Below are 22,205 nucleotides of genomic sequence, written 5' to 3' on the forward strand. Positions count from 1 at the left end.
GGCGGAAGGCGGCACTATACCGCTAAGCCACCCGGGCTACCCATATATTCAGCTTTCAAGTTGTTTTGCACTTATGCAACAGATAAAAAAGGAAAAATTAGCTTCAATAATACATTGCAGGATTTGCATCCAAAGCAGAGCCATATGCAATTGTGTTCTAATTACTTTTATAACTTATTAATTTATTTTTTTTAAAGATTTTACATATTTATTTGACAGAGAGCACAAGCAGGGTGAGCAGCAGAAGGAGAGGGAGAAGGAGGCTTTCCACTGAGCAGGGAGCTCAATAGGATACCAGGACCCTGGGGTCATGACCTTAGCTCAAGGCAGATGCTTAGCCAACTGAGCCACCCAGGCGCCCCTAATTGCTTTTTAATGGTTATAATCAGCAAAAGCTCTGTTTTAGTCCCTGTAGGAGTTACCAAGGCTATATAAGAGCTCATAATTGTTGACCTTAATGGAAAGATTCTATAGTCCATTTGCCAGGTGGAACACCTCTATAACACCATATAGAGGGTGTTATATGAAGGGTTGGGATGCTTATTTATCAGAAGTTTTGAAAGGTATCATATTATGGTTCTATTTCAGGTCAATGTTTCCCAAACTGGTGTACCTGAGCCTTGAAAATTGCTTGAGGAAAAAAAAAATAATTTGACAAATGCTATCAAATCTACTTTTCAGAGAGTTGCGATACATATTTGCACATTAAAAGTTCTGAGAAATGCCACAGTTTTTAAAAAGACGGATTCATTTTGCTTAACTTGGTATTTCCTCAGAATTATTCGTTCCTCTACACCCCCACCTTTATTTATTGTTCACGCATTCTTTTTTTTTTAATATTATTTGGTGTAATATGGAGCATCCTATGGAACTTCAGACATGCCCCCCATATTTTGGAAATGTTTTCACCGAGACATTTGTTTTTCTAATTTGGAACTCTCTCTTCAGAAAAGCTTGTAGCATATGGTTTTACACGAACAGCATTTTCATGGGATGTAGGCTTTAGGGAGTATTGCTGTGGATTTAGGAGGGAATATTTTATAGAGCACCCACAGTAGGGAATTATAATATAATTCACTAGAATTATATCCAAAAATGGGAAATGTGGTGGAATCTTTTCCTTCTCTTCTAATGTGGCCCATGGGGGCATTATTAAAATTCTGCATGGGCCTCTGCCCCAGTGGTGGGCCAACACCGCTCATCATTACCTTCCTTCATTGCACGGAGTGCATTGCACTTTGCACAGTAAGAGATTGTGGCCACAATTTGCAATTGAATCTGAAGGAATACATTTTCCTAGTCAGTGACTGAACAAAGCAGGCATCACTGTCCTGTAAGGCATAGAGCAATGTCCTCAGGAGCAGAAAAGTCCTATTTCCACACCCCTGTGCTCCAGTCAGCTGAGGAAATAAAATACATCCCTTCAGAAATTTTGTCTACGAAAATGCTTTGTTAGACATTGAAAGCTTGGCGTGTAATAATTTCCAAACTCACAAGGACATTCGACTCTGAGTTTTAACAGGCAGTGCCTGGGGCATTTTGGTGCATTTATTGAGGGTGCCCCCCTCCCACCGTCCCCCCCCTGCAGTGAAGGCATAGGGTAAGTCCGAAATAGGGCATGGATGCCAATCGGAGCATGCATGCAGCCTACAGACTCCTGCGGGGGGAGAAGGAAGTTTTGGTAGGCCGGCTCCCTGGGTGCACTGGCAGAGGAGGAGGGGGGCTGCCTTCCAAGAAAGGAAGGGAAGGAATTATTATTTGTGAGTCCCCTGATCAACTCTGCTAGAGGCATCTATTTACATGATCTGATTTAATTTTCAGCAAAAGAGGTATTACTCCTTTTGTAGAGACGCAGAGCTGAGGTTGAGAGTTGATGGATGACTGTGCCAGGGGTTCAGAGTGCAAGATTTGAACCTGGTCTTCTATTACTTGTTTGTTTGCCTTCTTTTTTTTTTTTTATCAAAGTGTAGTTGACACACAACGTTATATTAGTTTTAGGGGTGCAACCCAGTGATTCAACAATTCTGTATGTTACATCAGCAAGCCAGGTATCCGGGACCTCTTCCTGATTTTCTCCCCTAACTGATTTTGTCACTTTTTTCAATCTCTTCCCAAGTGTTTGTAGCTTGAATGCATTTCCAACCACCTGGAACAATTCCAGTCGTGTAGTGAAAAGATTTTTAAAAATTAAAAGTTTTCTTTTAGAAAGTCCTCTCTCTGTGACTTTAGGCAGGCTACCCCTCAATTGCTGGCTTTGTCCTGGAGGCTGGCTGCACATTAGCATCTGCAGGAAGGCCCACCTGCAGGGATCCTAACTCAGTTGGTCTGGAGGTGGAACCCAGCAGTACCTTTGCAAAACTGCCCAGGTAATTCCAATATGCGGCCAGATTTGAAACCACTGGACTAGGGAGTATCTGGTGTCTCTTTTGTTACTCACATTCTATCACTTTTTGATTCTATAGCCAGCTCTAGAACAGTGTCTGGTACATAGATAGTCCTTAGCAAATGAATAATGGCCGTCACAAAGAAAAGAGCTTTAAGGAAAATAGTTGTCACAAAGAAAACAGCTGCCCCCTTATGCCACGTAAAATCACTGTCAAATACTTTTGGAAGTCATTTGCTCGAATTTAGGGTAAAATTGGTTGACTTGTATTTTAGTATAATTATACTACATACTATACTAAATATACTATGTACTAATTATACTGGGTTAACTACTTATTCTGAGTCTAATTAATTATACTAATCACCACAAAGTGTAGTGGTTACTCCTGCAAGCTCTTGAGTCAGGCTGCCTGGGGTTCCTATCTCTTCTTTACCATTTCCTGCTTCTGTGAATTTGGGGAAGTCACTCAATCTATCTGGGCCTGAGGGTCCTCATCTGTAAAATGGAGACAATAACAGTAACTGTCTCTAGAACTCTTGTGCAGAATAATAAACCCTCGGCTAAGCAGCACATAGACTGTCGTCTGACTGGCATGTGATATCTTTGAAGGAATGCTAGGTTATTGCTATTTTATTCACCACATCTTCCCTCCCCTCCATCCCACACCTCACCTCCATCCATCCCTGCCCAGAACCTCTCACCTCCAGGCTGTATAGGATGACCATTTGAAGTCTTGGAGAGAGCTGGTAAAGGTCAGGGGATATGCTGAGGAAACAGAAACACTAAAATATGCACAATGGCTTTATTATTTTTTTTGTTTAGAAGATTTTTATTTATTTTGGCGGGGGGGCAGAGGGAAAGAGAGAGAGAAGCAGACTCCTCACTGAGTGTGGAGCTGGACACAGGGCTCGATCTCATGACCCTGAGATCATGACCTGAGCCAAAACCAAGACTCAGATGCATAACCGAGTCACCCAGGTGCCCCAAATACCCACAACAGCTTTAAAACCAGCACCAGGTGAAGCTGTTTTAGAAAGGAGGCAACCCAATCAGCATGAAATAAAAACTGGTGTTCCAGATGATGTTTCTAAATCACCCCAAATGACCATATTTACTGTATCCTTTTTACTAAAGCAGAGATGCAAGTAAATACCAGAAATATTTCCATCAAAATAATAAAAAAGGAAAATATTGCATTCTACACTGAAGGAAGAAGCTTCAGTTGTCTGGAAAATTCACTTCTGTTTAGTAACCATCTGTTACACGAATCGATAAAACTTGAATATTCTAGAAATCCTGCTACGTGTGAAGCATGTTCTCGATACCCAGGAAATACAGAGATTGTTAAGACATGGGTTCTTTCTGCATGAGTCTTTGAGTCTAATCAGAGAAATAACATATACACATGGAGATCACTGAACACAGTACTTTAAGGCAATATGATAGAGGAGATGTCATAAAGGAAAAGAATTGGTGTAAACAAAAAGATAAGGTGGGTAGGTCCTTTGAGCATGACAAAGACAGCATCATGAGGAGTTATGTTGGTGTGGAGAAAGCTGATGGAAAGATGGGATTGAAACCAGGCCTTGGACACAAGTGATGTTTGCAAAATCTAATTCAGTGGTTCTGAAGCGAAGGCAGTTTTGAGATGTACAGAGACATACTTGGTTGTCACAGGTATGGACTTTGGAGGACGTGCTGTTGGCATTTAGTGGGTAGAGGCGAGAGATGCTGTTCAACATCCTACAATGCACGGTATAGTGCTCACAGCAAAAATTACCCACTCCAAATCGTCAGTAGTACTGCCGTGGAGAAGTCTTCCTTCAGGGCTAGGAGTCGTTAGTCAGAAGAACCCGGGGAGTCAAGAAACCTTGGTAACTGCAATGAGTTAGGCAACTGTGGGCAAACCAAGTAACCTCTCTGGTCATCTCAAACCGAGGGCGTGCCTGGGTGGAAACTGAGCCTCCATACTTGAATCTTGAGTTGAGGCAACACAATTATATTTATAGACTCATAGAGACTGAGCTAAATGAATGAAGCTCTGGATGAAAGGTGTTCTGTTCTTAAATTTTCTCCTTTAATGATAATTTTAAGGGACAAGAGTTAATAACTAGTGTAAGATACCAAACAGAAATGAGTATCAACATGCAAGAACTTCAGAAGTAACATTTGGTATCAGGTACTCAAGAAGAAAAAAAAAAATCCATATCTAGAAAAACATCTACCTTAGGTTACATAAAATTATGCTTGTGTTGAGCAAGGAAGTCACAGCCAAAGGCTTTTGAAAATTTTGATTTGTTGGCCCTAAATTGTGCTGGCCACATCTCTTTTCAGTTCAAATAAACATTTATTCCAATAAAAGGAGGCACTGTGATCTTTGCTACTTGCTATTCATTTCTGCTAGGCGGGGCCTCGGGTTAAGGTTTTGTGTGTTTACTAATCACACAGACCTTAGGGAGGTGACAAGTTGTTTTCCAAGGGCAGCTAATTTTGTATCTAAACTCTGAAAACGGCTTCTAACCAAGTAAGTCATCATGATGGAAAAGTTGAATCTGCACCTGTGTGAATAATAAGGAATTTTTTTAAATGCTTGAGTCATCTCCGTTTATGAAATAAATGTTTATTTTTATGAAATCACTTAATAAATGACAGCGTTAATTTAAAGAATATCTAGGACAGGGTGTTTTGATATGAATTACCAGGGTTTTCAGAATGGGCCTCATAGAGGGGATGCATGAATCTTTGGAAATTTTTGATGTGTTCCAAGGTTAATCAGATTCTAAAAGGAGTATGTGATTCTCTAGTTTTACCAACCCCCCCTCCCCCAAAAGTGTACTGCTAAAAGAAAAAAAATTAACTCATATGGTTAAAATATGTCACCCTTCCACCTCACCCCCTCCTCTGGGGAATGCAAATACTTTCGTGCTGATGGTCAGGTTGCGGCCCCTGGTTTTTGCTGATTCTAGCATACTGATTCGAAACTTCCCACAAGAGTAGTTTAGATGAAAAAACAGAGCAAAAATCAAAAAGACCTAAAACTTCCCAAGGAAATGTATATATTTTGATGCACAAATTCCTCAACTCTGCTCAGTGGGCAGGAGGCCAAAGTTGTAACCTTTCTCGACTGGACTAGCAGGAGTGCCCAGGCAGTGGGGTGCAGGGTGAGGAGTTAGCACCCTCTGCTGAGTGGGAAGAAATAGTCCTGTCGAGTGAAAACTAGGACCTCTTTTTTAGTGCATTGTCCCTTATGATGGTCATCCTTATTATTAAAACTATTCAGCCTGGGGGAAATTAAAAAATGAAAAGTACTTACAAAGTTCTGCATGTGTATAAGTGTGAGCATATGTGTGTGTGTGTGTTGTCCACATACACACCCTTTTAATGTGGACCCTGAACAGATGGTCCCTAAGGCTCTTTACACTTTTAAAATGATGTAATCCTAAAAGTATTTAAGTAGCTTCTTCGAAGAAGGCTTCAGGAAATAGAATTTTATAATTCATGTAGTAATAAGTATAATATTTTTAAAAAGATGTTTTTAAAAGATTTTATTAAAATAAAAGAGACACAGGCAGAGGGAAATACAGGCTCCCTGTGGGGAGCCCGATGCAGGACTTGATCCCGCAACCCCAGGATCATGACCTGAGCCGAAGGTAGACGCTCAACTGCTGAGCCACCCGGTGCCCAACAAGTATCATATTTTGATGTATGTGGCTAACAGTTTAATTGATCAATACCCAAGTATTTTGATCCTGTCAAAATTCAAATTATCATGGAATTTGGGATGTTTATAGTGAAAAGTACCCATCACCAGTCACGTAAGATGCAGACGGAGGCTTGAGGAGAAACCATCAGCTAGAATTTAGGAGACTGGACTATTGATCATTAAACTTAATTCGCTTTTCATTGTTGTTGTTAAAGATTTTATTTATTTATTTGAGAGAGGAGAGAGAGAGAGAGAGAGAGAGATGGAGAGAGGGAGCATGAGTAGGGAGGAGAGGGAGAAGCAGGCTCCCCCCTGAGCAGGTTGCTTGACGTGGAGGCTCCATCCCAGGACCCCGGGATCATGACCTGAGCCGAAGGCAGACTGACTGAGCCACCCAGGTGCCTCCATTTAATTGATTTTAAATAACAGAAAAGATAACATTCAAGAAATCTCATTTCTTATTAAATGCAGGCTTCTTTACACAGATTAATTTAAAACATTGTTATAGCTTCATGAGGTGCAATTTCCATACATATGTTATCCCATTGATTTGTAGTAAATTCATAGAGTCATATGACCATCACCACAATCCCCTTCTCGAACTTCTTCATCTCCTCTCAGATTTCCCTCCCACTTGTTTGTAGCCAATCCCACTTCCACTCCTCCAGCTACAGATAACCGCTGCTCTGATCTCTGTCTCTCTAAGTTTTCTTTTTCTAGGAATTTCATAAATGGATTGTACAATATGTTCTTTGTATCTGGTTTCTCTTATTTAGCATAATATTTCGAGGTTCGTCTATGCTCTCGCACGTATCAATAGTGTGATAGTTTTTTTTTTAGCAGTGTGATAGTTTTAATTTAAGCTGGATAGTATTTCATCATTTGAATATTCTATATCTTGTTTATTTATTCACCAGCTGTTGAGCGTTTGGATTGTTTCTAGTCTTTGGCTATTGTTGTATAATGCTGCCATGAACGTTTACATCCAAGTCTTTGTGTGGATGTCTATCTCATTTCTCTTGGGTAGATTTCTAAGGTTGGAATTCATAAATCGTATGATAAGGCTATAGTTAACTTTATGAAAAGCTACCATACTGCTCTCTAGTGTGGCATTACTGCTTTACATCCCCACCAACTACATATGAGAGTTTCAGTGTCTCAAAAGCCTTGCTAATACTTGGTATTTAAAAAAAATTATTATTATACCCACCTTAGGGGATATGTAATGGTACCTCATTGTGGTTTTAATTTGCATTTCCTTAATAACTAGTTCTATTGAGCACCTTTTTTATGTGCTCATTAGCTATTTGCACATCTTCTATAAAGATTTTCTATTCAACTCTTTTGTGGATTTGTAATTGAGTTGTCTGATTATTGACTGTAGGAGTTCTATATATATTCTGGGTCTAAGTGCTTTGTCAGATACATGATTTGCAACTTTTATTTCAGTATGTGCCTTGTCTTATTATTTTCTTAATAGTATCTTTTGAGACACAAATATTTTTTACTTTAATGAAGTCAATTTACTATTATTTTTTTGTAATGGCTTGTGTTTTGGTCATTATATCTAAGAATGTGGTATATCCAAGGATTCTTCCAAGGTCAAAAAGATTTCTTTTTCCTATTTTTTTTTTCCTAGAGGCTTCATAATTTTAGCTCTTACATCGAAGCCCATGATCCACCTTGAGAAAATTTTTGCATACAGGTTGAGGTAAAAGCCAGACTTTGCAATTGGCCCACCACCATTTGTTGAAGAGCACTATTTCTTCATTGAATTATGTTGGCATCTTACATATATTAATTTGCATTACACAGATTTATTACTCTCTTCCCCAAACCCTATTAAGCAATTGATCTTATCCCAATGTCATAAATCACTTCATAGACTCATAGATTTTTAACGAATACACTCAAGTTCCCACAGCTAGTAGATGATGGAACCACGATACCAACTGTCTGGTTTACCCACGTACAAGATCTACCTTATTAAAATTTCATTGCATGTTACTTACTTCAATATTAAACGTTAAGCTCCCTGCAGTTACACATCCCTTAGTCTTATCCTGCCACTGTACTCTAATCCAGTACTGCTTATTCGAGGGTCCTGTTGACTTGAGTGATAAAATTTGTGTGAAAATAACAACCTTATAATCTAAATAATTGTTTCTCTCAATTAGGTTTATGCTTATCATTGACAAAACTAGACTTTCATTTTAAAGGAAACAAGTACTCACTCTCTATTACAAGTCATTCATTCTGCATGAGCACAAGCTTCATTATGAACTAGGTTGAGTTGAGAGTATTACTGGTTATAAAGGAGCTTTCATATTGACTGTACAGTGGATCTCACATAAAGACTTTCAGAAATTGATAGAAGCATCAGCTTGGAAGCCAGGAGGTCCTCGTCCTGGCTCTGTAGTAACCTATGTGACCTTGAGCAAGACCTTGGATCTCTTTGTATCACAGTGTCCCCACTGGTAAAACAGTAGATGTGGACCCGGTTACCATTATGATTTGCCTCTCATCATGTGCTCTTGTTAAATGAAGTACTACTGTAACACCCTACTCTGCTCTGGTGACACATCAGTGGCTTCTCTTCTGTGCAGACTGCAGCGAGAATCTCTTCCACTGTCACACGGGCAAATGCCTTAATTACAGCCTCGTGTGTGATGGATACGATGACTGTGGGGACCTGAGTGATGAGCAGAACTGTGGTAAGTAGGCTTGTTTCCCTAAAGGTTTTCATTTAAAGTTACATAAATATATAATCCAGAACTCGTAGCTCTGGATTGTTGTTGTTAATGTGATTAGCAAATTAAGTTACAAAATGATTGGTTTCTTAATTTTTAGAAAGAGTTTTTTTTTTTCAATTACTGGTCTCAGTCACGTCTTATGTGTAAATGTAATATTTCTCATATAGACTCATAATAAGGAGGTGCTTAAGAAGTGGAGTAGAAAGATGGGTTACAGTTGTTAATATGGTAATATTTTTTTCCTCCTTGAAAGTGTTCTATTTCTCTTTTTGGTTGTAAGCAATGGCTCATATTTAGATTTTGAGCTCTAGAGCAAAACTAGGCAGGCACGTATTGTCATGTGTCTGATCCCCTCATTATATGCAACCAAGGACCCCTCCTTTATTTGATTGCCAAGCATTGCAGGGACAGCTTCTGCAGTGGTGACACATAGGGTTAGGACACGCACATTTATTTTATGTACAAAATCTGATCTGATCTTTTAAGAAAATGAACCTGCCTACTACTTTTAAGTTTACACCTATAAACAGCATCTTCCCTATTCCCCACCCCCAGACCTTGGTAACTACCATTCTACTCTTTGTTTTTTACAAATTCAGCTAAGATTCCACATAAAAGTACTATCACACAGATATTTGTCTTTTACTTTGACTTACCTCACTTAGCATAAACACACAATGATATATATCCACTACATCTTAATAAATAAAAGGATGAACCTACTATTTAAAGAGCTGTGTTCAGTTGTGAATGCCATCTCATGAATTAAAAGCAGCAAACTTTTCCTTATTTACCTTCTTGACTTTGTGGTTGACCTTTAGAATTTTTAAGTAGTGTATTATTGAGTGACGTGAGGACTTTGTAATACGAACAAAAAGACAGGCTAACAGGAGGAGATACCCTGGGCAAATAATGTGAAATAATATTCAGCATTAGAAAATGTTGAAGCAGGTGTTGGGGAAGGATCAGAGAAATGCCTTGGAGTGGCCAGTGTCAGAAGTGGCCCCATACTGGGAAACTAGATAGTTTCTAGAAGCAGCTGTCTAGCTGCCCCCTCACTACATCCATAAAAATATTGTTAATGTGCATATGTACAAATAATCCCACATGTCAGTAGGTAGATATGGATTCTCTTTGGGGACTGAGTAATCATGGGACAAATAATGAGAGGCAGTTTTGATTGTATATATCATAGAATTTACAGTTGGAAGAGGCCTTACAGGTGATCTAATCCAAAACCTCCTTTTAGTAGTGAAATCACTGGAGAAAAGAGAAGGGGAAGTGTGGGGGATTGGGTGGAGGGCTTGGGTGTAGCTTGGTAGTTGGACAGGTCAATGGAGAAGGCTAGGGTATAGTTACTGTGTGATCAAGAATGGTCTTACCACTCAACCTAATTCCTCTGAAGATGGTAGGATGTCACGAAATGTGCTCTTGGGGTGACTTTGCCCCTATGCACTGGTAATTATTTCCCTTAGGTCAGTCTCTGCCTCCAGCTGCCTATTGTTAGCAGGCTGAGCATGTGGTGGTTCTTCTGGTTTCTGCGCTGGCATCTGATCTATTATGTCTTTCTTCTACTCCCTGCACTCCATCTTCCATACACCTTACTTTATTGATCAGTTTGTCCTTTCAGATCCATGGTTGCTCTATAAGTCTGTGTTAGTGGCAGTGGCACCGTTAACAGATACTCATAATAGTTCCCCAGTATTGAATCTGTCACCTGTGAATCCATAAACTTCTTTTAAAGTGTTATTTATATTAAGGTTATTCCACTTCTCATGGTAAAGAATACTATAGGTTCTGCTCTTTGTGAGAAGAAACATTGCTTGATTCCTTTTTATTTTTTTTCTCCAGGAATGTATAGTTTGGGGAAGAGGTTAAATCCAGGCTAAAAAGAATCATGAAAAAAATATAAATATTCCGCATTTCTTACCCAGCAGTTTTTTTCCCATATGAATGTACATATTAAGATAGAAAGAATAGAAAATAGAAAGCAAAGCTAAGCATTGGGAAAAATGGAGATATTTGCCTTCCCAATTTTCCATAGAGAGGTGGTTACAATTCTTAGAAACATGGTAGCGTGGTCACAAATACTTCCAATCAGCTATCTACATTGTGAAATCTACACCGCAGTTCTGTTTATTTTAGCCACTGTACAAATCAAGTGTTTTCCATAAGGAAAGAAAACAACAAAACAAAACAAAACAAAAAATGGGAACTATGGGTCCTGAGAAAGCTGGCCACTTGTTACTCATCTGAAAAACAGACAGGTCTTACCCCACAGAGCTGGTGGTCAGTGGGTCACGTGCTTGTGTAGGCGGTGGCATTTTAACTGTGCCAGGCCCGTCATAGAAAAACTATTAACGAAAAAAAAAAAAAGGAAAAAGAAAAAGTATTAACGATATTGGAACAATTGGAACAGACTCTGTTCACCTGGAGCTAGGAGTCCTTCCATTCCAAGCATTTGTCATGCTGGTTTTCTACATTCCCACGAGTTTTTGTTTTCTCCAGATTGCAATCCCACAAAGGAGCATCGCTGTGGAGATGGGCGCTGCATCGCAATAGAGTGGGTGTGCGACGGTGACCATGACTGTGTGGATAAGTCTGACGAGGTCAATTGCTGTGAGTGCCCTGAGGATTTCCATTTGCTTGTTTGTTTGTTTTTTTTTTCATTTTTGCCCATTTAGACAAATAGACTATCCAGCATTCAAAGGGAAGGTCGTTGTATTTTGGGTCTAATCTATAAAGATGATAATTCAGCAAAGTGATGACAATACCAATGTCATGTCTCTGGCTTGCACATGTCTCTCCCCAGCCCTCCAAGCTTAATTTGGCAGCTCTGGCCAAGCAGGTGTCTGTTTTCTCCATCGCTGGCCACACATCTCCTGTCTGCAACGGTGACCTTGTCAAAGGAGATGTTCTTCCCAGAGATTGAGGAATTTTTCCTGCCAACTGCATATGAGCAGTTAAGCTTCCCTGCATGAGGGTCCAAACATGTTCTCAGGCACCATTTGTGGGAGGACATGGAGAGAATCGCCAGAGAGAAGCAAGCTCTCATAGAGTTCATAGAGTTACACAGAGCCCACGATAATAATTATAACTTTATGGGCTGTTGTGTTTCTGGGTGAGTAAACAGTCTGGAATCTTGAAGCTAGGTGTTAAAAGAGAGCAATGTTGACCCGAAAGAGTTAATATGATGCGTCTTACGCATGCTCAAACTCATTAAAGTTTTTATCCCATCCTTTACTGTCTAATAAAAATAGACAAAGTGGATTATTTAATTTGCCTATAATTAAAAGCAAAAAAAGAAATCTGGCTTGCATGATTTCTGACATAAGAAAAGTCATCTAAATTAATGAACAAATGCAATGCCCAACTTTCCCCTTCCCAAATTGAGTTGGAACTGGAAATATCACTTGAGTCTTGTTGGCGGACATAGTGGAACAGAGTGGGCTGCAGCTCCATGGATCTTGGGGAAGCCGGGCCTGGGGCTCACGTCCAAGGATTCGGGTGCTGACCCTCGGTTCAAGCATAGGGAGTGGTGACACGGCCACTAACTCAGTGAAGGCTGAGGCCACATGATACAGGGGTTTCTGAGGCTCCAGGAGACAACAGGGATGCAATGTAGGCAACCTGGAGGAGGGCAGGTTAGTAACCAGGTGACCATCCTGAATGGCAGGTGTCCTAAGCAGGCGTTGACATCAGGTGTTTCTTGTGTGCAGGGTCCTGAGTTCTTTGACACACGTCATTTCGTCGGCCCCTTAGATCAGGTTGGAATAAAGGGAAATGCTTGGGCATTTTCAGTAAGATGAGAGGAGGCCAGAAGCTTGCCTTCCCTTTCCGGCACCAGCTTTTCACAGTCTCGTAACTTTGAGACAACACGAACCTCTCCAGACGTCAGGGTCCTTGTTCTACAGCCTTGGCTGGTGCGCAGCGGCAGGCCCGTCCGAGGGCCCGAGGTCAGGTGCACACCCGCCTGGCACGTGGCTACCGAACCCCAAGCCCTTAACCCGTTGTGGCCTCTGGGTGCGTAGCGAAGCCACCATCGTGAGCCTCGTTAGCACAACTTCTCACCGTGTCCTGATGGAGAAAAAGTTCCTTGTCAGTAAGCGGGGCGGGGCATGGCAGGGAAGAGTCTAGAAAGAAAACTTGCCGTTCCCCAAACCGCTTGGCATGAGGCAGACTCGTGGCTCGCTCCTTCGCGGACGGGACCCTGCAGACACTCGGGGCGCGGCACGTGGTGATGCTGGGCGGGCGTCGTGTCCCCCCCGCGGGCAGACGGACGCACGGACGGACCGGGCGGGGGGCGGGGTGGGGGTGAGGGTGAGGGTGAGCGCCGCCGCCTTCCGCAGCCTGTCGCAGCCAGGGCCTGGCGGAGTGCCGCAGCGGGCAGTGCATCCCCAGCACGTTCCGGTGCGACGGCGACGAGGACTGCAGGGACGGCACGGACGAGGAGGACTGCGGCGCCGGTGAGTGTGCGGCCGCGGCCGGAGCCGGGGCTCACGGGGCCCGCAGGAGGCCTAGCAGGTGGCCCGCCCGCGTGCACCTGCTTCGCGAGCGTACCCCCGCGCCCCCCGCCCCGTGGTGCACCTGCTTCCCAACACCCCCCCGTGGTGCACCTGCTTCCCAACACCCCCCCGTGGTGCACCTGCTTCCCAACACCCCCCCGTGGTGCACCTGCTTCCCGGGCATCTCCCCCCCGCCCCGTGGTGCACGAGCTTCCCGACCCTCCCCCCCACCTGCCGTGGTGCATGTGCTTCCCCACCGTCTCCCCCCTCTGTGGTGCACCTGCTTCCCGACCGCCCCCTCCCCCGTGGTGCACGTCTCCCGACCCTCCGCCCCCCCCCCGCCCCCTGCCCCCCCGTGGTGCATGTGCTTCCCAACCCTCCCTACCCCCCGTGGTGCACCTGCTTCCCGACACCCCCCCCCCCCCCGTGGTGCACGTGCTTCCCCACCGTATCCCCCCTGCCCCCCCCCCGGGGTGCACGTGGTCCCCATGGTCCCCATGGTCCCCAAGCCTCTCACCCTGAGAGGTCCTTCCGGGCGGGGGCTGAACCCTTGCGCAGCAGGGACCCTCAGGTCACTGTTGGGGCAAAGTGAGCAGGGCGGTGACGGGACAGCTGAGTCCGGGGGACTCTCATTGAATGAGATTAGGTTCCAGTTAGGAACTGGAGGAATTGGCTTCTGCAAGTAAACGTGAAAAGCTCCTAAAGTAACTGAGGTCAGAGAAGCTTGCCTTTCCTTCCATCCTTCCATCCTTTCATTCTTCCTTTCTGTTCAGCAGTGTCATTTTATTTTTTAAGTTTTTATTTAAATCCTAGTTGGTTAGCGTGCAGGCTTGTAACTGGCTTCGGGGGCAGAGGCTAGTGATTTAGTAGAGCCGTTTCATGCCTCGCATGACCAAGCCATTCGCTCCACCGCACTCGGAAAGGGGCGCTGATGTCATTGGTGAAGCCCAAAAAGAAAAAGTAAGTCAAATACGTTGGTTTTTCAACAACGTCTGTGTCAGAAAAGAAATTTGCACGCTGATAGCTTGAAGCCCCACTTTGTGGAGAAGCATCTCTCGGCGCCAGGCTGGTAGGAGGCCCCAGGCACTTAAAAATCACTGCATTTGTTTATCAGCGACCTTGCCACCCACCAGCACGGCCTAGTCCTTAGGAAGGGGGTCGTGGGGCCCAGCTGCCCAGGGTCCAAGCACCAGCTCTGCTCCCTTCTATCTGCTTGACTTGAGGCTGGTAACTGAACTCTGTTGTGTCTCAGTTTCTGTGCTGCAAACTCACAGGGTTGGCACAGGTAAGTGTGAGCTATTACTACGTGGCTGTTGTGCAAAAACATGCCTTGGGCTGGGTGTATCACAAATCAGCTACTGAGATTGGTCGCCTGTAGCTAAATTAGTTTTGTCTTAATGAATACTGGTCATTGGAATAGCCTTAGTGAAAAAGCATTCCTGACCTAAAGGGAGACCCTTTTAATCACAGATTTAATACCTAAAACATCAGACAATGAGTGCTTCGTTTTAACAGTTTTAAAATTCAGAAGCAGATTCTTTTCTGGCCATGGGTTATTATGTGCATATCAGCCAAGCACCTCCTTTGGGATCAAATTGTTCTTTCTACATAATTCGTCTCTGTTTGAGATAATTTTGGATTCTTCACTATGCAATGGCGAGTTTTATAAATTATTTCCTTCAATGTGAGATGTAAGAAAGTCATATAATAAAGTGGATCAAAAGTAAAATTTTATCATCTATTACTTAATCTAATGAATTCAACTTAATAAATGTATTTATATGCCAATATGTGGTTAAGCACTGGGGATTTAGTGGCAAGCAAAAGAGCTGTTGGAGCTTCCAGACTCCTGGGGAAGATTGGCATGATACAAATAACCGTGCAAGTCATTATCGAACTATGGAGTGGCATAGGCCATGAGGGAAAATTCAGGGAGCAATGTGCCATATATGGGATGCATGGCCTGGTACAGGGCCTCAGGGAAAGTTCTTTGAGGAAGAGATACTGGACCTAAGATCTGAAGACTGAGTAGAGTTGACTCAATGAAGGAAAGTAGGCCTGGAAAAAGCATTTCAGACACAGGGAACTGCTTGGTCAAAGGTCCCAGGGAGTAAAGGAGCAAGGCGTTCATTCAGAGGGTACCCGGAGAAGGCCACTATGATTAGATCTGGGAGTGAAGGGGAGGGTACTAACTTCAGAATATTATCACCGGTGATCGCAGGCTGGCTGTGCTACAGAGGTTGGGGAGGGTAGTAGGAGCTACTCAAGACTGGGCCCTATTCAAGATTCAGGACTTTACAGCCCTCAGGCGCTGCTCTCAGCCTTCCCAGCTAGCCTTTCTGAGGCTCTAGTGGTGCCAAACTGTGCCCTTCCCACTCCAGTCTTTGCATATTTTGCTGTCTGCTTGGGAAACCCATTTTACTTTCTTATGCCAACTTAACCCAACTGCCTTAAAAACTCCTTCGAGAAGCTTTTCCCTTACCATCCTAGTCTGCTGCTGTTGCCTTACAGATACCTTCAGTGGCACAATGAATCACACAGCATTGTAAGGTTCTCTGTTCATGGCCATACCCCTAGTTGGAATATTAGCCATTTCACCTCTTTTATCTTTTAATGCTTCATGTCACATAAGTTTGTCCCATAGCAGGCACTCAATATCTGCTGAAAGAATGAATGTATGTTGTCTTATTAAATTTATTTAAGAAATGAAACTCATGAAAATTGGCCTGGCTTACCTTGCAAAGATGGTTTGACTCTGATGATATTAAAAAAAAAAAAAAAGAGTGGCATGTCTTTTCCTCAAGGCTATGATATATACTGTTGCACATTAATGGAAAGAGGCCAATATAATAAACACTTAGAATTATAGGTAAAAGCGATTATATGTATGTATATACACATACTGTCACTTACACTTAAAAACATCTTGCAAGATTTTCTAGACTCCAGATGACATGTCTGAAAGTAATGGACTATAATGAGCAAGAGCTAGAAAGAGAATGAGCAGTGATTTATTACCTTACCCATTTAACCTACAAATGACCAGGAAATCAATGGGGAAAGCAGTTTCCTCTCTACATACCTTAAGGAAAAGCCATTAGGCTGACGCTACTGCTTTCATTCATTTGGAAACAAGAAACCCAATTCTCAGGTCATCGCAGCTAGGCCAGTGATACTTTCCAAGGACATAGAGAAAATATGGTTAGCAGCTGCATAGACTGGCACCATGACAAAGTACCCACGGTGTACGGGTGTTGATGCCCTATTTATTTTTAGGGAAAACATTTTCCTTAGGGGGAAGACTAGAGTTGGGTGCAAAGCAGTCCTTAAAATCATACCATTTGATATTCAAGATTCCAGGATCATTATGTTGGCCATTCTCTCCAGCCACTTAAGTTTTATCTTGTAATCAAGTTTATTCACCCTGTATACATCAAACACTTTTTTTCTCCCCCATTGAAAGCAACAAGAGCCTGTTTTGTGGGATAGCTTGCCTCTCATTTCTTTGTTCCTGCGGAATCCTTTCGGAATAACTGTGTTGTATCTAGTTGCCAGGAAAATTAATGCAGAAAGTTACATGTTTAACCATGTGTTCAATATTTTTGGAGAAATTGGAAGGGAATTAAAGTTGTGTCATTCCTCTGCTCCACCAGACGTCCTTGATACTTTCAATCCTAGTGTAAGGAATTTACAGAAGATGAAAGCAAATGTGCCTTTCCCCCCTCCCCCCTTTGTAGGTCAGACTCCATGTCAAGAAGGTGACCAAAGATGCCTCTACAATTCCTGCCTTGATTCATGTGGTGGTAGCTCACTTTGTGACCCGAACCACAGTCTAAATAACTGTAGTAAGTACAGCAGCTGACAAGTGCAATCACTGTGTCAGGATATGCATTTAGCTTTTTTTTTTCTTTTGAATTGACATTGAAATAAATGCTGAAGTCTGGATCCCTCCAGATGTGTGTGTGTGTGTGTACATATATATACACATATTTCTTTTTTCTTTTTTCCAAGGTTGCGTGTGATAGCAGAAAAGAAACAAAATGGTCTCAGTTAACGTAAAACGAGAAACAAATGTGTCATTGTGAATGGCCTATAAATCCAGATGGCTTAATATCGTTACCCTTCGTTTCAATTCAGCATCAGCTCCCATATATTACTTTCTTGGCTCCAACCGTGGGCAGATGTTATCTTTCTTCCCTTTTAAGGCACGGCTTCAAAAATGTAGACTTTATGCCCAGGAGCAAATACAAAGTTCGTCTACACAGCCGCATCAAACGGTGGCAGCCCATCCTCCCAATAACATGTACTCTTACCTTTCCAGGAATTTTGCTGGCCTGTCACAATCTTGTAGCTATTTGGGTAAATCGGCTCACTCTAAATTAGCTTTCTGTAGGGGAATGACTGGGGAGGAGACGATGGGCAGGGATAGCAGTGGGCTGTACAGGCTCTCGTGGGAAATTGAAACTGGATCAGAAAGCCCCGCAGGACTCTGAATCTCTAGTGATGAGTCCTTACTTGGGGGCTGTGCTCTCATATTCGGCTCCCTTCTTTCACTTTTTGTCACTGATTTTTGGCCTCATCTTCAGCTCGGGGCTTGAGATTCAGAAGTAGGCCTGTCAGCTTTCAGTTAGTTGAAAGGCTGAAGGGTTAGGGTCCTGGTTTTACTTGGTGGCCTTTCTGCATCACAGTAGAGCTCCTAGGGGCTGCTTCTGGAACCCCACAAGTGTGAGGGAGGCAGTCAATGGAAAACCCAGATGGAGAGGAATTTTTTTTTTTTTGCCCATTTTCATGTTTGGCTAACAGCACAATACCCAGCCCCTTTTCACTTCTAGTTGAGAAAAAAGTTGAGATAGAGACGTTAATCTGACCATCAAGGCCTACTACCATTTTATTCACTCTAAACTGATGTAAAAGTGTGTGTGTATATGTGCATGTGCGTGTGTGTGTGTGTGTGTGTGTGTGTTTTGGGTCTGTTGTTTCACTTTGCTTTATGCCCCCAGTCTGCTCTGGAGCTTTTTCAGAAGTCTTTCTTTACCTCACCTTGAACTTGGCATGAGTAACTTTGAACAGTGACAAGGTCATCTCAAGGATACGTGTTTATTATTAAGGTTTCAAGGGTCATCAGCATGGAATGGCACTTCGTATTAGATTTAAAAAAAAAAAATTGTTGAAAGAGCAGCGTTCGCCTGTGTGAGATTTGGGTGAGGAGTATCAGGTGTATGTTGTCCCATTTCCTCCATCTTTGAAATATGTCAAAATTTAGAAGTACGTTACACCTGTCAAGAAGAGAAGTGGAGAGAAGGGCACTGGGTAGCCCTGGCTCATCTGGCTCACGTAGAGCGTGCGTACGACGTTCCAGGCTCTGGGAGGGGCACTGGGTACTTTAATGGCAAAGAAGGGAGACGTGATTTCTGCCTTCCTGGAGACAACTTTGCAGTGTGGGAGGACACACTGCCATCCTTCCATTCATGTCTTCTACATTAGTTTTCTCTTTAGGGTCTTTAAATGCACTCAGTGTCCCCAGCATCTCACTGTCTCTTCAGCTCCTTCATTTACCACAGATGTTCCTGCCTGGCTCTTTCCATATATACTCAGCAGACATTTGATCCTGTCCTCCTCTGAGTACCAGGCACTGGGCTAGTCACTGGTCCCTCATTCCTTCTGTGTTATTAAAAATAACTTCCAATCGAAAGTAAATAAGTTTTTTCTCATGTTTCAAAGAGCTTCGTGGTGGTACTTGTGTACTTGGTTGTCTGTAAAGTTGGACCCGTAGCATCTTCTCTCAGAAAACTTCATGCACTTGAAAATGTGATGAATTATTTGAAGATCTTTACCACTGGAGAGGCTATTATTACTTAGATTCCGAGGCGCAACTACCCAGCATTGTCCTTCTCTGGCTCCATGCTAATGGAAATATGAGTTTGAAGAATGTGGATACTCTCTGGAGTCAGCCTCTTACTGGAGTTGCCGAGATTCTAGTCCTTGAAGACCCTTGTTCTTGCTATCCTACAAAAGGCTACAGTCCCTGAAGATACACTGAGTGGAGCCCACGTATCAGTGTTTTTTAAATTTCCAGGTGACTCCAGTGTGTGGCCAAGGTCGAAAATGATTACTTTAGTGGTTTGTTCACGACTAGACTGCAAGGGTATGTGACGTACCCAAAATCGAATGCGAAAAAGTCTTTATAGTTTTCAGAGTTTTCAGTGGAGAAGTCCATGGCTTATCTCAGATGCCCAGAAGTGCCTATAGTTATTTTTTTTTGGGGGGGGGGAGCCTAAAAACCATATCTCCGATGACAGGATGTACTGATGGGCTTGAAGCATCACAGTATCCCCACATCCACTCATAACCCAGAATCGTTACCGTGTTTGTGCCCTGCTGGGAGGCGAAATAAGAACATGTCCTTGCCTGAGGGAGCGGGAGCAGGCATGTTATTTCCCTTCACTCTGGTGTGAGGGACGAACCCATCACTTCTACCTTGTAGTGTGCAATCAGACAACGGGGGAACCCCGTGGAAAGAGCAGATCCTGGGCATGTGTCTCTCCCCACCTCTCTGTGCTCATGATCGCCGTGGCTGTGTGAAGCCAGGGAGGGCCGTCATACCCCAAGGACTCTCAGGCTCCTCATGGTGTTCCATCAACTGTTATTTCTACATGTTTACTCATGGTTTTTTCCCCCTCCAATACTGAGGAAGCAATATTGGACAGTTTTGTTCTTTGAATAATTTCCTACCACCCTCTCAATGCACTGCTTTTCCTTGAGATCTCAAGGAACAACTAGTATAGGGGTGTGATAAAGAGGCCAAACACCATAATGGTTAAGGACTTCGGTCCTTGAGAGCAAATGGTAGATGAGAGGAGTGGTGGTACGACTTCTAAAAGCTTTCCCAACTAATGAGTGAGAAAGAAATGATTGAATTAGAATATTACCATTTGGTAACACTAATTGTCACCATTTGGTCACCATTTGGTAACCAGTTGTTTCCATTTGGTGGCATGAATTGGTGAATTAATGGGTCAAGGCATCGAGCATCTACAGCTGCTGACATCACAAAAAGAAAGAAATCGGATATACTTTGCCTTCTGATGGAAGAACACCGTAGCACCTATTGTCTTACCTAAGGGATGAAACTTAATCAACCTGCTAGATTCAGGGTAGGAAGGGGCGAGGAATATACCTCACTTCACCAAGAATGTGTAATCAGCAAAATTCAAACCCTGGCACACTATACAGTCAAATCCCTGGGTTCTTCAAGAGTCAAACATTAATTGAAAATAAAAGGATGGAGGGGGAATCCAGATTAAGAGACTTAGAAGATAAAACAAGGTCTAAAAAATGGTCAGGTCTTTAAACTATAGTATTCAGGGTACAGGGCACACTTAGGAAATAAAACTATAAAGAAGAGGGATGCCTGGGTGGCTCAGGGGTTGAGCGTCCGCCTTTGGCTCAGGTCGTGATCCAGGGGTCCTGGGATCGAGTCCCACGTTGGGCTCATTGCAGGGAGCCTGCTTCTCCCTCTCTCTCTGTGTCTCTCATGAATAAATAAACTCTTTTAAAAAAAAACTATGAAGAACAAGGAGGTGATAACTATGAAACTCGGTAGTTACTCCATGGAGAAAGGAGAAGACAGGGTACACGGAGGACCATCTGGGATGTCTGGCAAAGTTCAATTTCTCGATCTAGGTGATAGGTGGGTGTTCACCTTATAAACCTCATGAAACTATTGAAGATAATGATAAAGAAAAATCTAGAATTTGAGGCAAAGATGAATCTTAGACTATTATATATGCCGATGGACGTTGAAAGCGACATTTCCTCATGTAAGTGACCCCCGTCTAACACAGGACTTCCAGTGGCTTCCGAGTACTGCATCATCATGGCAAGGACGTAACATCACTGAGTTAACAATCCCATCTTTAGGTTGAATTTAACCAACGTGGTTTTAGACTTTGAAAGGTGGGACATCATTAAGACTCCATTAGGATCCATTTTTTCAACAGAATTTATTAAACCTCATCTGTGTTCAGGACAATGTGCTAAGCACAGCCTCAAACTTGCGTTGAAAACAGTAAAGAGCCTCATGTTTGTAACACGACTGCCCTCTCGTGGCGATTGCAAGTCAAGCTAGGGACCCGGTGAGTCCAAGTCTTAAGATAAAAAAGCTTATTGATCCTGTGAATCATAGAACCTGCAGTTGACAGATATTTTGAGAGTCTATCCTGCTTGACACTCCGCGAGGAATGCCTTGTGAAGGAATAAAACACGAGATTCGATCGCCCTTAGCACATTCAGAAGAGATCTCCAGAATAATATAGGACCGTCCCTGCATCCCGTCATCTTCCTTGGCTCGGAAACACTGAAGGCTTATAGCACATCCCAAATCAAAAGCGATATGGTTTCCACATACCAAAGAGAACAAATATCCATGTGGTAGGTCTACTAATCATCTAAATAAATTATACCAATAAACAGTTAAAACTTGATAGGGTGGTAGAGGAAGAGAGAGAAGGGAAAGGCATATACAAGGGAAAAAAAAAGACTACATCAAAAATCTCTGTGAATCATCTCATTTTTGGGTGAAATTAAAGAAATCAGGAAAAATATAGTTAGAGCGGCATCTACTGACTTACAAGACGGTCATGATGAATAACTGAGCAACAAAAGCAAGTTGAGGAGTGACAGGAATGGTACGACTGTACGTTGGCAGAGGAAGCAAACACAAATCTCCATCCGTGTGTGTAGACACATGTAGAGATGTGAGCCAGCGAGAGGCAGGGAAGGATTCGAAGCCAGTTTGTTGTTTTTGAGAGTAGGTGAGGGAAAGGGGGGCAGGGAGATGGTGGACTTTTGCTTTATGG

The 22,205-nt window shown here is 42.8% G+C and overlaps 1 protein-coding gene across 20 annotated transcripts in view; it reads left to right on the forward strand.

Moving 5' to 3' along the window:
* CORIN (corin, serine peptidase) overlaps nt 1-22,205 on the forward strand; it is a 227,330-nt gene that overhangs the window by 142,984 nt on the left and 62,141 nt on the right. For 11 of the 20 annotated variants that reach the window (XM_072749068.1, XM_072749067.1, XM_072749066.1 and 8 more), the window contains 3 exons: nt 8,696-8,803; nt 11,351-11,461; nt 13,192-13,308. In XM_072749068.1, coding sequence (XP_072605169.1) covers nt 8,696-8,803; nt 11,351-11,461; nt 13,192-13,308 — 336 coding nt within the window. Of the gene's footprint in view, nt 1-8,695; nt 8,804-11,350; nt 11,462-13,191; nt 13,309-17,084; nt 17,193-22,205 lie in introns of all 20 variants that reach the window. The other 9 variants (XM_072749058.1, XM_072749061.1, XM_072749064.1 and 6 more) reach the window with 1 other exon arrangement.

This window comes from Vulpes vulpes, chromosome 2 (assembly GCF_048418805.1).
Source record: "Vulpes vulpes isolate BD-2025 chromosome 2, VulVul3, whole genome shotgun sequence".
NCBI classification, from domain to species: domain Eukaryota; kingdom Metazoa; phylum Chordata; class Mammalia; order Carnivora; family Canidae; genus Vulpes; species Vulpes vulpes.